The sequence below is a fragment of the Oratosquilla oratoria genome, chromosome 30 (assembly GCF_046742065.1).
Source record: "Oratosquilla oratoria isolate Oo_2021 chromosome 30, ASM4674206v1, whole genome shotgun sequence".
Taxonomy (NCBI): Eukaryota; Metazoa; Arthropoda; class Malacostraca; order Stomatopoda; family Squillidae; genus Oratosquilla; species Oratosquilla oratoria.
Window position 1 is genome coordinate 41186363 of NC_134806.1, and position 16573 is coordinate 41202935.

At 44.2% G+C, this 16573-nt stretch overlaps 1 protein-coding gene across 12 annotated transcripts in view; it reads left to right on the forward strand.

The window, feature by feature from the left end:
- Nucleotides 1-16573, forward strand: part of Cip4 (formin-binding protein 1-like Cip4) — a 403349-nt gene that overhangs the window by 363192 nt on the left and 23584 nt on the right. For all 12 annotated transcript variants that reach the window (XM_076212814.1, XM_076212815.1, XM_076212809.1 and 9 more), the window contains one exon: nt 13426-13476. In XM_076212814.1, coding sequence (XP_076068929.1) covers nt 13426-13476 — 51 coding nt within the window. The remainder of the gene's footprint in view (nt 1-13425; nt 13477-16573) is intronic.

The window sequence follows — 16573 nt, forward strand, 5'->3', positions numbered from 1 at the left end:
GATGTCCCCAATGGATGGATGGATGAATTGATGAATCAACAAATGGGAGGAGATGGATTGGTGAGGGGTGTGTGTGCTAGTTTAGGCTGGGGGGGTTCCTACAATGTATACCCCCCCCCCTTTCCCAAGGATTGGGGGGGAATAGGGGAGGGCTGGGGGGGAGTAAAGTGTGGGCGGCTGTGCTGTTACGTTGTCTCCCACCTTCTCCTTCCATCCTTCCCCTCCTGAATAATAACGAGGACCATAAACGAGGTCCTGTTTTAATGTAGTGAACACAAGAGGATTATGTTGGGATGTGTTTGACCACTGTCTTCGATAGCAAAGAGGCCATCAAACCCGTTCAGAGCTCTCGTCGGTTCTTGCATTCCTTTAGTTCTGGATTCGAATCCCGCACTCCTCGATTCAGGGGAGTTATTGTCTATTGCCTGCCCCCAACAGCCTGCAAAGCGCATCACAGGGCAAAGGTGAAGGCTCAGCGCCTCCTGGCATAGGCTCCTCACTTTCTCTCTTGTTCAGATGAACATGAGGAGAGACGGCAGATGAAAACCCGAACTCCTGGCGCCAAAGGAGCCAAAAAGATATATATATATATATATATACATATATATATATATATATATATACATATATATATATATATATATATATATGTATGTATGTGTGTGTGTGTGTGTGTGTGTGCAAAATAACCACAGGAGAAGGGAAACTTGTAGACAGTAAGTACTTTCGTATATTATATCTTGAGACTACTTATTGTCTACAAGCTTCTCTTCTGTGGTTATTTTGTATTTTCATAGTACGGTGATGTGATTGCTTGCATATATATATATATATATGTATATATATATACATATATATATATATATATATATATATACATATATGTATATGTATATATATATATGGTGCCCCAAAAGTCTGTGTGCACTTTATTTTTTATAAATTTTTTAGTCTTTGATACAATTGGTATGTGATAAGCTTTGCTCTATTAATTTTCTTTTTAGAACTAAATTGTAAAGGAACGCTTAATTTTTTTATTGTTCTTTTTAAGTTTCAGCATGTTCAACATCATTATTATAACACAAAGAGTAATACGAATTCTAAGGTCACTAAAAACATTCGCCAAATTATTTGAAATTACATCAGTTATTTTAGTTTTTAAGTCTTTTAACGAACGAGGTTTTGGTGCGTACGCAATTGTTTTCACATGTCATATATAAAGAAATGTTATGGAGTAAACTATGGCGAAAATGGAGACGAGAAAATTAAAGTGGCAAGGAGCATCATCATGTTGAAACACTGTATTCTCTCACAGCATTCTCTCACTGTATTCTCTCACAGTCCGCATTGTCCAAGCCGAGGAATAAAGTGAATCTGGAGTATATATCAGTAGTTGGCATCAATGATAGAATTATCTTTAAAAAAAATGGTCCTTTTATTTGTATTTTTATCCAAAGTACACCACACATTTACTTAAGGAGAATCTCTTTCATGGTCAACAGAATCTGTGGATTTTCAGGTCCCCAAATTCGGCAGTTATGCCTGTTGACAAAAGATTACAAAGGCGGAGCATGCCGACAGATAAGAAGACCTTTTGCTCCATAACTAGGTCGGATACGAAAAAATAGAAATGATAAATGAATAAATAAAAATATATAAATAATAATAAAATAAACAAATGCATAGGTATAGTTAAATAATAAACAGGTAAATAGTAAATAACAATAAATTGACATATAACTAATAATAAGTGTGAATCAAGCAAATAATAATAATCAAACAGACGTTGTAAGTAATGTAAAATGTTGCTTCATGAGAGAACATTAAACTACACAGAAATGCCTCATCGTTGCTAACCTCATTATAAAACCGCTGACAGACCGTTATTCGTCCTCTTCAACAACATTTAGCGTAATTGGAATTTGTACGTCTTCGTGTGAAGTCTCGTATGCAGAATTATTTTGTACATAAGACTTTGAAACTAATGATACTCGTCTTATCGATTTTCTTGGACTTGCTTTAAAGGCTTCTTCTGTAGATGTTACAATTTCTTCACAGAGACGTGGTCTAACAGGCCGTGTCTTATCATTAACAGAGCCTGTCTTTAAATGTTGTCATCCATTTTGCAATAGAGTTCCAATGAGGTGGTTCTTTGTTGTAATTATTGCTAAGTCTTCTTTGTACAGTAACAATAGATTTCAGTTCAGCGAGCCAAAGGACGCAATTTACTTTTGTCTTCTGTTGAAGCCATGGATCAGAATTGATTCTAAAAAAGTAATGGTTAAGTTTCGAAATAGTTTCTAATTAAAATAAATAAATAGATAAATAAAACAAGATAAAAAAAAGAGAGTAAGCTTTCTAATGAGCATTACCTCTCCTCTCTCAAATACTTAAAACGTTATTAAAAAATTACAGACTTTTGAGGCATACTGTGTGTGTGTGTATGTGTGTGTGTGTGTGTGTGTGTGTGTGTGTGTGTGTGTGTGTGTGTGTGTGTGTGATTCGATTTAATGTCGCGAACTCCCCCTATCAGGAGGCTAGGACAGTGCCGCTCCCAGAGAACTTTGTAGAGTGGAATTCAATGAACCATGACCTTGGTCCAACTCGCTGGTAGCTGGGTTCGAACTGCCGTCACCTACACCTCCGCCGCAAGTAGCGACGTTCTAACCCGCTTGGCCAGCGAGCATCCTTATATATATATATATAATATATTGCTGATAACCACAAAGGAAACCGAAAAAATAAACTAGAATTGCCAAGCGCTTTCGTGATATTTAACATATTTTGGGGATGTGAAATATCACGAAAGCGCTTGGCAATTCTAGTTTCTTTTTTCCGGTTTCCTTAGTGGTTATCAGCAATTTATTGGATCACGTGGTTTTGTGATATTTTTGCATATATATATTGTGTGGATGTATGGGTTGAACATTCCTGCCTCCAGGAGTCAATTCCTAGACTGTGCAACTCTTAGCCCGAGGCTAAGAGGCTACCGACTACGCCGTGCGGGATGTTCCGAAGAGGACAATCTGAACCTTGTCCATTACCTCCCCGACGTCAACTCTCATGGCGCCGCGCGGAGTCCCATTTTCACTTAGACATGTGTGGAGTTGTGAGAGTCGGAAGCTCTGCCTCTCCGGGACTCGAACCATTTACTGTGTGCGGTTTGTGAAGGGGAACGTCATCGCCTAGAAGAGGCCAAACAAGCGATTCCCTGACGGGCCTTCCCTCTGTCTATGGCTCTGTATCTATGTCTGTCCATCATCGTATCTGTCCTTAAACCCGTCAGTCCGTCCATCCCTGTCCATCTACCTCAGCACTTTCGTAGTCGACGCACCGAGTCGCTCATGAGTCGTTCGGTGACATGTGACGTCATACCGCGACAGAATTTTTTTGTTAGAGGCGGCCGCGGTTGTTCCTCCCTCCAACCCTCCCTCACCCTCTTCCTTCCTATCTCCTCTCCCGCCTTCCCAACCCCCCACCCTCTTAAGACACTAAATCTTCCAAGGCTCTTCTCGTCCTCCCTCTCTCTCCCACCCTCCCTCTTTCTCTCCCACCCTCCCACTTCCTCCCCTTCTTAAGACCCCAAATCGTTCTTAAAAGGTTTTACTCCCTCTTCCTCCCTCCCCCTCCACTCTCCCTCCCACCTTCTCTCTCCCATCCTCCCAGCCCTTCCCCTTATTAAGACCCCAATTCGTCCTTAAAATGTTCTCCTTCCACCCTCCATCCATTCATCCATCCATCCCTTTCTCTGTCCATCCACCCATCCACCCCTGCTTGGCGCCAGGAGCCAGCGTGCTGTCGCCAAAAGGTCGAATGTATGTGTGTACCTGGTGGGACGGGAGTGTGCCATCTTGGGGGGAGGGGGGAATGGGGGCGTAAGCGGAGAGCTTAGGTTGGCGCCAAGGGTGAAGATGGCACGTCCGGGGTGGGGGTGGGGGGATGTAGGTGTGGTTGGGGAGGAGAGGGTAGGATACGAGGGCTTGGGTGTGGGGATACGGCAAATACAAAGGAATTTGCAATAGCAAATGTTTGTGTGTGTGTGTGTGTGTGTAGTTGTATGTACCTAGTTTTAGTACTCAGGAAAGCAGCATCGTTTGGGGTCCTGTCTTTTACTCATCTATTATCATACCTAGCTTTAAATTCGTGTGTGTGTGTATATATATATATATATATATATATATACACACGTGTGTGTGTGTGTTTTGGGTGTGTTACTTAGGACCTCCAAGAGAAATTTTGGAAGGCAGTGCAAGACCTCTTGGGCCGGGAAGTAGGGAGAGATTTTTTCTCAAAATTGAGGATTTGGTGCCCAGTAAACCTACAGTATTTGATGGTAAATACTAATAAAAATAACTAAGTTTGTTGTGGTAAGTATAGAGATGTTTGCGTACGTGAATGGAAGTGTACGTATGTCGGGTTGGGGGTAACGGGAAGTGCTTGTTCTCGAAGGGGGGTGGGGGGTGTTACATGATTACTGTGAGGGGGGGGAGGGTCCCTCTTGGGTCCCAGGACATAGTACCGGTCGGACTTCCCCCACACCCTCCCCCTCTCGTAGATCCTCGACTAATAGTGGTTTTGTTCAAACTAGAAAGTGGGAGAATGGGGGTGGTGATCGCTGTTGAAGAGTGGGAGGAGGGAGGGATGGAAAGTGGGAGTTCAGTTGTTGATTGCACACTTTGAAGGGCCCCCACCCAAGTGTGTGAATACCCTTTCCCCCCAACACTTGTTGCAACTAGAGTGTTGGAAATGTAGGTTGCCCACCACGCTGCCACCATCACCACTACCATCAAGTCGAACGCGTCAAGCTGTAACAATTGCATGTGCCAGAACGAGGATATCTCTCTTTCTCTCTCTCTCTCTCTCTCTCTCTCAATCTATCTATCTATCTATCTATCTATCTCTCGCCCTATTGTTGACGTGCTTTCGATCGACCTCCACTTATCCTCCTTGCGCCTCCGCCCCGCCCAAGGAGATGGAAGGAGGAACTCCTTCTCGTGGGGGCTCGTCCTTTGAATTACTGGTCCTCATCTCAAAAACACTCCCCCCTCCCTTTCCTTAAAGGACCCCATACGCTGTCAATCCTGATTGCGCAATCATGGTGATTCATCCAGTCAAATGAGTAGGGAGGCTGCATGCATTGCCAATGTCTGCCCTAGAGAGCAGTTTGAACAATCCATCAATCTGACACACTATGGGTATGATTGTGCAATCATTACTGCGCAGTCATGATTGATGGATGTATGAAGGGTGGGGTCATTGAAGGTGATCTGATCTGAGGTCACCCACCATTACTAGGGCGGCGCGTCTTTTAGATATCTAAGACTCATTTCACACGTATCGACTTTTCGCCGTGCGCCGTCCACGACACGACGTCGTGTTCTCAAATAACCATGGGTGTCTGTGGACGCTTTCACATGTCACGACCACGAGTGAAAATGTCCATAGACACCCATGGTTATTTGAGAACACGACGTCGTGCCGTGGACGGCACACGGCGAAAAGTCGATCCGTGTGAAACGAGCATGGGCAATGACTTCTTCGGGGCGGAAGGGGAGATGGGGAGAAAGACAGTTAATCATAGATCGTGATCATGATTTGACAAATTGAGGTTTAAGAAGGAAATTTGCAAGAACTGGTTTACCAACAGAGTTCTTAACAAATGGAGTAGATTCAGTAGCTATGTAGTGAGCGCTGAAACAATGGGTTGTTCTGAGAGAAAATGAGATAAATTTATGATTAGGGATAATATGAAGGGACATGGGACTGCCAAGTGTAGGCCTTAGGGTATCTTGCAGTCTCCTCCATTCTTATGTTCTTAACGAGAAGAATCAACTCCGCTACCGAATCGAACGGAATTTCGCGTGCTTCCTCTCGCCAAATCACCAGAGGTCGGAGGTCCCCCGCGGCGGAGCAAAGGGGAGGGACCCGAGGAAGGCGAATCGGACCGATTCACCGGAAGAGCAGTTTCGTTCAAGATGATGAGTGAAGGGTGAGGGGGGGGGGTTGAGATTGAGATCTGGGGAAAACGCACGTGCGCGCACGCGCACACACACACACACACACACACACACACACACACACACACACACACACACACGACTCGATGGCTCAGTGGTAGCGTTCGCGGCCGCCATTACGGCGGTCCGGGTTCGAATCCCGCCCAGGGCTGAAATAATTTCAGTATCGCTGCGCTGCGAGTCGTTACTCCAACTCTCACAGGCGGGGAGTTGGATGTGTGTATGTACTTACAACATACCCATAGATCGGTCATACATGAGCTCTGAGCCCTCTTCCGGGAGGGAAATATGTCGATCACGAGTCCAACACGTGATCCAAGACCATTGTGGATACACACACACAGACACACCTTTGCGTGGCAGTTGGGTTGGCCCGAGTAATGTAAGCATTCCTTTCATGATGATGATGATCATCATCATCTTTCGCTTTGGCAGTACCGGGTGCGGACCCCAAGTCTCCTCCTCCTCAAGAGTCAAGAGTCTCCCGTCAGGGTTTATCTCCCCCTCCCCCTCCCCCTCCCTCCCGAACTCGAGATGGGAGATGTTAGGGGGAGGGGGGAGGGGGGAAGGAATGGGGATGGCATTTGACGTAGCCGGAAGGACAGGGAGGGGAGATACGAAGGGGAAGGGAGGGGAGAGGGTAGCGAGGGAGGTAAGGGAGTGGGGAATATTGGTTTGGAATGAGTGAGGGGAGGGCGAGAGAGGGAACAAGTAAAACCTAATTGACACGAGGCTAGTTTAGTGCTAAAAACGACTTGGCAACTGCCCCTCTACTTCCCCACCGTTTGCGGAAGTTAGTCAACTTGCTTCCAAACAATCTTAGTGTCAACACTTAGTTGCCGGGTAAGTTAACTTGCAGTTAGCTAGCACTAGCCTCTGCTAAACTAGCCCCGGGTCAATGAGGCACAAGGAAAGCACAATGGGGCGGGGGGGGATGCTGGGCGGGGCTAGTAGTGTCCTCCCGCGTGATAAGGAGCGGACACCTAGCGGCAGGGGAGAATGATTCACCACGATGTTTTTGTTGTTGTTGTTATTATTATTATTATTATTATTATTAGTAGTAGTAGTAGTAGTAGTAGTAGTAGTATTGTTGTTGTTATTTTTATTATTATTATTATTATTATGTTGCTGATAACGATACTGAAGAAGAATAAGAAGGGATGGGGCAGGAAGTTTGGAGACGAGACCAATTTGAAAGGGAGACAGGCAAGTTAATCAGGAGGAGGAGGAGGAATGTAGTGGTGCAGGAAAGGGTCATTAAAGAGATAACGTTACATGGAGGCCGATACTGTCGCCATTACCGCCACCACCACTACCACAGCTGTAAAATACGGCTATGTTACATAGACTAGGCGACGTCATAGGGAGAGAATGGAACTCGGGCGGGCTTGTGCTCTTTATTCTGGTTAAGATACCTGTGCGTCGGCCTAAGGACGGACGTGTCTTAACCAGAATAAAGATCACAGGTAAATCCGAGTTCCATTTTCTCCCTACGTCACCCTAATCCAAGTAACATATTCGTGTGTTACACAGCTGCTGTTACTAGATTTGGATTGGACAAATTCAGGTTTAAGAAGGAAATGGGCAAAACTGGTTTACCAGCAGAGTGGTTAACGAATAGAATAGACTAGGTAACCTTGATGTAGTGAGCGTTGAAGCTATTTGTTGTTTGAAGAGAAGATGAGATCATTTTATGGATAGAGATGACAGGTAGTAAGAGACATAGAACTGCTGAGTGTAGGCCTTAGGGTCTCTTGCAGTCGCCCCCATTCTTATGCTTTTATGTACAGTTGTTGTTGATGTGCATGGTGATAATAATAATATTAGCAAAAAAAATTGGGAAAATAGAAACGAGGAGGAAAGGAAAGATGGGAGCGTGTGCGTGCGTGCGTGTGTGTGTGTGTGTGTGTGTGCGTGTGCGTGTGTGAAGTGGGCGGGGAGGGAAAGGGTCCCAAGGGAGTTGGGATAAAAGAGAGGGAGGGTGGGAGGGAAGACAGGGAGATAGTGCCGCCGCTAGCCACTAAAAGTGTTTTGGCCTAGTGGCCCACCCCTGTTCACACTGGCGGTTTGAACCGCGCGGAAACCGCGGCAGTACCGCATAGTCAAGGAAAAACTGCACGGTTGTTTGTGAACGCCTCCATTGACTTGCATTGTAATTGAACCGCTGCGGTTGAAACCGCTAGTGTGCACAGGGCATTTGTGTCGCACGTAGACACAGACTTAATTTGACTTTGCTGTGAACTGTAGAGTGACTAGGTACTACATGTTACTTTGCAATTACCACCACCCCTTCCCCCCTCCCCTCGTCTGACCTTTGATACAATCCAGAAGAATGATTACAGGATTTAAGAGCTCATAAAACAACTTATGGTTAGCTGGGTCGAGAGGTGGGAAGGTCTCTGTGTGTGTGTGTGTGTGGTAGGCGGGAGGGGCAATGATAAAGGTAGATGACAGGAGTGGTGTGGGAGTGGGAGTGGGGAGAAAGGTTGATAGAGGAGCGGGGATTGTGGGTGGGAGAGAGAGAGAGAGAGAGAGAGAGAGAGAGAGAGAGAGAGAGAGAGAGAGAGAGAGAGAGAGAGAGAGGGGGGGAGGGAGGGAGGGTAAGGGAAGGAGATGTGAGGTAGGTATGTAGGAGTTAGTGAGAGAGGTTAGGATAGTGATAGAGAGTAAGGTACGGAGATATGTATGTAGGAGTGTGTGTGTGTGTGTGTGTGTGTGTGTGTGTGTGTGTGTGTGTGTGTGAGAGAGAGAGAGAGAGAGAGAGAGAGAGAGAGGAAGGGAAGGGAAGGGAAGGAGATGTCAGGTAGGTATGTAGAAGGAGTGTTTGGAAGCCAACTGTGGAACAGGTATAAGAGGAACTATGGGAGGAAGAGGGAGTCAAGAAGGCGGAGGAGAGGTGAGAGGAGGGGTCTAGCCGATACTTTGTTCCAGGGCTCAAAATCTAAGGATAATATGATGCACAAATAAAATCAAGAGCGAAAGAGGTGATAGTCCTCTTATTACTAAAACAAGAAACGATACAACTCATTTCGTTCCCGTCTGTTCTCTCTTCCTGTCTTTCCTTTCAAGATTGTCTCTTCCCTTAAGCTTAAAAAGAAATCACTATATGTATCATATCTTACGTCTTTTGATAAGAATTTATTATTAATTATCCTAGATTTGCTAGAGATCAAATCCTCAGTTTTGAGAAATATCTTTGCCTGCCTCAAGGACCCAAAGGAGTCTTGTACTCCCTTGAAAATTTTGTCTTGGAGTTCCTGGGGGATGATAGGAGGAGGGGATGAAGGGGGAGTGAGTGAGGGGGGGGAGGGAAGGGGAGATAAACCTGAAGGGGCATGTGGGAGATGGATGGGGGCGGGGGGCGGGGGGTAGGGCATGGACCGTACCCTAACTGGTAGTACGTATTTTGAGCGTATGCTGCTTCATCATCGTCCTCTTTCTCCTCCCCCTCCTCCTCGCCTCCTCCTCCTCCCCCTCCTTCTCCCTCCTCCCTCCTCCTCCCTTCCTCATTTTTATAATCTCTTTTTCATCCTTCTCCTCCTCTATTATCTCTTCTTCCTCCTCCATTTTCCTCTTCCTCCGTGCCTTCCCATTCCTTCTTTTCCCTCCTCTAAATTTATTCTCGCTTTCAAAAAGGAGAATGCAAGGAGATTTAATCGAGGTTTTTAAAATGTTCAAAGGCTTTGACAACATCATTGTCGAAGATTACTTTTCATTAGACCAATCAAATGCAAGAAGACGTCACGATTTTAAAGTAATTGGTAAAATATTTCCTTCGAATGAAAGTAAGTACTTCTTTAACAGGGTTGTTAATGTGTGGAATTCGTTACCCACTCGTTGAAAGTAACACAATAACAAAATTTGAAAATAGCTTTGATAAATATTTGGACTCTAATCCGCAAATGAAATATCATCCTTTGCAATAAAAGATCGGACAGACCGGTATTTAATTATAATTGGATAGGATAGTGGTAGCGGTAGTGTTAGTTCATCTGTCGCCTAGTTGCCCTGTTTTCTTCACTGTAGCATAGTATAGTAAACACAAACAGCCTCGTTAGGGCCAGTAGGCCTGCTGTTGTTTGTTCTTCCTTTGTGTGTCTTCCTCCTCCTCCATCATCTCGTCTCCACCCTCCTCCTCCAACATCTCGTCTCCACCCTCCTCCTCATACTACTTCCCCCTCCACCTCCTTTTTCTTCCTTTCTCCTCCGTACCCCCTATTCTTTCGTCTTCTTCCCTTCGTCTTCCCCCTCCTCCTCTCCAACCCCCGGCCTTCTTCCGGACCCGTCCTGATGCTTCCCCTTCTCACGCATCGTTGTCTCTTACGCCGCTCAGATCTTCTCCCCTCTTTCCTCTTCCTTCTCTCGTCATTTCGGAACCCTGTACTCTCTCTCTCTCTCTCGTTCCTTTCTTTTAGTTTCTTTTTCTCCTTTTCATGTGATGGCTAAGTTGATCTTCCTTTTCTATGTAAGTACAATCTCCTTGGTTCCGGCAGGACGACATTTATTTATTTAATTCAACGATTTTTTTTTTCCTTTTAATGTGTATAAGCACTGCATCCTGTCTCCCTCCTCACAGGGGGAAGCATTCTCCTCCATTCCTTCCCTTCAACTCTCGCCCTTCCAATCTCCCCTCTTCGGCAAGCTGTCCCCTCCTTCCCTCTCCACCTCGTAGTTTCCCCCCACGCCCTGGGTTTTCCCCTCGGAGTGCTGTACTCACCGACGTCTGTGTGCCTTTCCCTCACCCATCCCACCCCTTCACCCCCAAATCCCCCTCCCTCACCCCTCGAGAGAGAGAGAGAAAGAGAGAGAGAGAGCTAGGTTAATTTCTATTTTTGGCGGGCCTGCGCTCATTACCGTTTTCTCTGAGGTTGCAATGTCTTTGTATGCTTAGAGTGAAAGTATAGGCGGTCTTGTTAATTTCAGTCTCCCCCGGTCGAACAAATTCGTCTTGTGTTAGCCAGACTATTTATTAAAAAAAACGCACATCGTAGGTAAATGATAAGTCAATAAGTAGATAAAATAAAGCGGAACATGTTTAACGGATCTAAATATTGGGACTGGACCGTTTACATTGCTGTCAAATGCAGAATGACAATGGGTTGCTGGAGGGGAGGTGGGGACGATAAAGTCATGCTACGCTCTAGGGGCCCCACCTTTGCTCGTAACTACACTTAGTGTTCTTATCTTTGTGCTGTTCCAGGTGGCATTACATATGGATACCCATCATCTCTTTCTTTTTGCGTTCATGCGTCTTTGTGTCATTCTCGTGCATCTGGCAAGGCGGGTCTTCGTTCGCGCGCACATTTGTCGAAGTTCTTACCTTGGCTTAAATACAAGGTTCTTGTGACGTCAGGCAAGTTTAGAGATGCAGTGTGGGCGTGCAGATCGTTGGATTGGCATGGCTCCATCCCATCTGGCCAGGACACCTCTCCCGTTTTGCCCCCGCCAGCTGGATATGGGGGGAATACCACCTGGCATAATAGGGAGACTGGGAATTTCCGAAATGCGACACGGCCAAAAATGGATGGATTGCTCTGCCCCCTTCTCTAGCCTCAGCTCCACTTCCTCCTCCCCCTTGCGTATTTCCGTGTGCGAGTGCGTCAACAGACGTAAGTTGAGCATTACGCCAGATTCAGTTTAGTTGATGCCGTGATGCATTTCCTTTACAATCGACGCACAGACTGGGCGACGACATGTTTTGCGTTCGACTCAAAAAGAAATTTGGATTTACAAAGCTCATGCTCGCCTGTTTACTCAATAAGATTTACATAATTATTATTTATTTTTCATTTGTTTGTTCGTTTAGCACATTGAAGTGTATTTCGCTTGAAACAACTCAGGAAGCGAAGGAATTTCACCGTGAGCTGACGCGGGCGGAAGGTGGAGGTTGCGGGGGTGACCCCAGCTCGGCGGAAAGGTTTATGATGAGAGGTTGCATGCCTTTGATTCCCTCCCCCCCTTCCCCCTCCCCCCATGGACTTAGATCACGTGTTGGACTCGTGTTCGACAGCCATTACCTTCCCGAATGAGAGCTCATACCTATCGTGTGTATGTATACCTAATTGTTACTTGAAGTGTCGATTTCTAGGGCCCACTGCTGACACAAAGCTCTGCAGGGTCCCACCACATATCTTTTATTTAGCATTGTATACAGCGCTCGTGGGATCCTGTACCTTATCCAGGGTGTGTTTGTGCTTGCGTGTGTGTAGTGCTGAGGGCCAGGAGGGAAGGGTCCAGCCACGCACGCACGTGATCCAAGGTGGAGGTGGCTGTGGTGGTGGTTTTCGGAAGAGGGCGGGTGTTTCATCCACGTGATGGGGAACAGGGTTGCCAGGTCCGTGTTTTTTCATGTTTTCTTCAACCCATCCATCTTTGCGCATCCCCTTCTGTGTAGGGCCTCTTTTCGCTGCCCAAAACGTCACATATCTTCTATTCTATTTATTGTATCATTTATACTATCAATTTTTATTGTTTGTTTAATTTCAAATTTATTTCACGGCTGTTGGATGTACAGCAGAGCTCGATTTGGCATAGTTGGGAAACATTCGCATGTATCGCGCGCGCGCGCGCGCACACACACACACACACACACACACACACACACACACACACACACACACACACACACACACACACACACACACACACACACACACACACACACACACACACACACACACAGAAGACTTGTTAAAGTGGGATAAAAGAAAAACAAGACATAAAAAGAAACTCAAGGATAGTTACAGACGAGACCTGAAAAAAAAGTTTTCCACACAGAGTGGTGGAGGTCTGGAACAAATTGGACGAAACAATAGTGTGTGCAAAAACCATACAAGAATTTAAGAACAAACTAGATCCCGAAAGATACAAAGACGGGTTACTACGAGCATAGCTCCCCTTCCCGTATCATGCAACTATATAGGTAAGCACACACACACACGCACGAACCCAGACCTGCGGCGGTCTGGGTTCGAATCCCGCCCAGGGCTGAAGTGATTTCAGTTGCGCTGCGAGTCATTACTCCAACTCTCGTGGGCGGGGAGTGGGTGTGCTTGTAAGGTCACAGCATTACCCATGGATTGATCATATATGAGCTCTGAGCTCTCTTCTGGGAAGGAAATAGCTGTCGATCACGAGTCCAACACGTTATCTAAGACCATGGTGAATCATGGTTCTTACTTGGATTTATTATGGCGTAAGTAATATTAACATGTCAATGTTTGCAACTCCATATTTGGGGTGTATTGTGGCCAATTTGCTTTCTTGTTCATGTACTGAAAAGCCTAGACTAGATTGTAACGACAATTAGCAGTTGCCATCAAATAGATTAAATATAAACTTACCGATAGTCTTATTCATTGGTATGATATTATTTCTACATATACTTAATGAATTTTTTTTGTTACAGGAGGCTTGTACGAACTTATTCTCCAAAGAAGAAAGATGAGGATTACAAGCAGTAAGTGCTTTTATTTTTAATAAATTTATTTAGTTTTACTTATGCTTCACACACACACACACACACACACACACACACACACACACACACACACACACACACACAATACCAAAAAATACAAATTAATGGAAATAGGCAATAGCGGCAAAAAGCCATCCTTAAGCTGTTCCTTGGAAAGCAAACCCATTACAAAAGCATACATACATACATATACCAAGGCTTTTTCCCCCTTACAAGGGGGGTAGCCAAAAAGAAAAAGGCATAAAATCATTCCCACCCATTCCATCCCTGAATACACTCCACACCCCTCCACCCTCCCTCTCATCTTAGCACTTGGGAGTCTTGATAGAAGACAACCTGTCACCTGACTGACATATCAACAGGATTGTGAGAGAGACATATAGTCCACTGCAGAAGATTAAAGTTGTGTTTTATTATGTGGATGAAGAGATGATGAAAAAAACTCGTCAAAATCCTGATACATCCAAGACTGGAATATGCATCAGTAGTATGGTCCCCACACAGAGCGAAGGATATAAGCAAGATTGAGAGAATACAAAGGGCAGCAACCAAACTGGTCCCCAGCCTGGCAGATAAACCATACGAGGAGAGACCAAAAGCAGTGGGTCTGCCAACCTTGAAAGATAGAAGAGAAAGAGGTGACATGATTACAGTGTTCAGGTCACTAAAGGGGATAGATTGCATTGATAGAAAAGATATCCTGATTAAAGATGGGAGGGCTTTAAGAGGTCATGGAAGTAAATTAAGAAAGGATATGAAGAAATACAGTTTTGGTCTCCATCTTATAGAATGGACATGAATTCAATAGAATCAGTACAGAGGAGAATGATACATGGGCTCAGAAATTTAACTTACAAAGAAAGGGTTAGGCACCTTAACTTACACTCTCCAGAAAGACAGAGTGTGGGGTGATCTAATAGAGGTGTTTAAGTGGATCAAAGATTTTAACAATGGTGACACAGACAAGGTCATCATATTAAAACAGGGTAGGACTTGCAATGATGGATTTCAACTGGACAAATTTAGATTTAAGAAGGAAATAAGTGAGAATTGGTTTACTAATAGAGTGGTCAATGAGTGGAATAGACTAGTAACCATGTAGTGAGTGCTGAAACTGTCAGTTGTTTTAAGAAATGGTTAGACAACTTTATGGATGGGGATGACAGGTGATAATGGACATGGAACTGCCTCGTGTAGGCCTTATGGTCTCTTGCAGTCTCCTTCATTCTTATATTCTTATAGACAGACAATTAAGTAAACACACACACTTACACATTTTTGTTTTACAAAGAGGACACAAAATACTAGAGCAACTCCATAATCTAACTGTAATAGAGTTTAGCAACCATCCTGCTTGGCAACCTCTTCAACCAACAAGAAACTTCCCCTGACATGACAGTGTACTCACCCTCCATACAAACATAAACAACACGAGAAACCATACATGCCCTCTCCTCAGACCACTTCTAAATTAAAGTTACCATAGAACTAGATGAGAAACTACAACCTGCATACAAAAGAACATTCATAAACTACAAAATAGGTAAATTAGCAAGATTACATAGAAGGTAGAGAAAATTTTAGAAACTTTTTAAAAACAAACCAGTTCCCATCCATAGAGCAGTAGATGAGATAGTGGCAACCATTCAGAAGGCAGGCAAAAGATACAGACCAAGAGGCTACAGAAAAAATATGACTCAAAATACATGAGAGAGAGAAATAAACTAAAAAGCAAACAAGATTTAAAAGAACAACAGGAGGAAACTAATTGCTGTTGCTAAAAAACTTGCAAGAACCACAACAATCAACAAAACAAATATACACACTTAAGAAACTGCAAAATAAAGCCTTGAGGATAGTTACAGGATGCACTGAGACCACTCTAAAAGAACACATGGACTCAGAAACCAAAATCCTCCTCATGATATATCATGTGGAAATAATAGGTATACAGTCCTATGCCTTCAACCTTACTCATCCATTTCATTACATCACACAAGCACAACCAGCTGAATGTAACATAACAGCCACACCAGCAGTTTACTGCTCAAACATGTACAACAACTACCTCGTGCACCGTACAATACATCCACAGAAAAAAGACATTCATACCCACATCATTAACCACTTCAGTACAAGTCAAACTCTCGTGTACAACATCAGCTGCCATATGTACAATGCATCACACTACTTGCTTTATGAAATATATAGTCACTGCTGTATCACTTGTTCTCATTCACTCTGAGTAATAATAAACACAGAAAACATGATCAAACCAGTTTACAGAATCCTGGGATCGCTCAGCTACAAAAAAATATATATATATAATCAAGATGCCAATGCCGGCACCCTCTTGTACCCACTTGCACCTCATGATGCCTACGTAGGCATCATCGTAGCAAAGAGGTTAAACAAGCTCTTTAAGACAGACCACCAAACTTGATACTCCCTCAAACCCCACCCAACATCATCAGCTCCATAGCAAGATCCCAACCAAGAGAAGCAAGAACCACACTAGTACCCTTGCATTCAGGAGACCAATGAACCTTAAGACAGTGCCAGCATAGAATAGGTCGTACAGAAACAAACTGCCCCAGATGCAGCCATTGCACAAATGACAATGAACACCTTTTAAGCAGGCCCTATATGATTAATATTATTGTGCAATATTATGTATTTTACAATATTATTGAAGGTTTAGGGGTTGTATTTGATGTCTTCAATATATTGTGTCATTCTTTGGTGTCTTTAATGTATTGTGTCATTTTTTGAAGTTCAATAGATTGTGTCATTCTTTGATGTCTTTAGTATATTGTGTCATTCTTCAATACCATCCCTATACCATTCTTCAATACCATCCCTACACCATCCCTACACCTATTGTACAATGCAGAATATTGTGCAATAATGTTGATTGTGTAGGGCCTGCTTTACACTACTCCTATCCTAGCTACCCAGACAACAATATTATTTCTTCCTTGAGTAACTTAGGGCCAATCCAGTGGCTATTACCAGTTACCTGGGAGGGGAGCCTTGGGTCTCATGCAAGGGAGGCAGTGTAATGATTGATTAATTA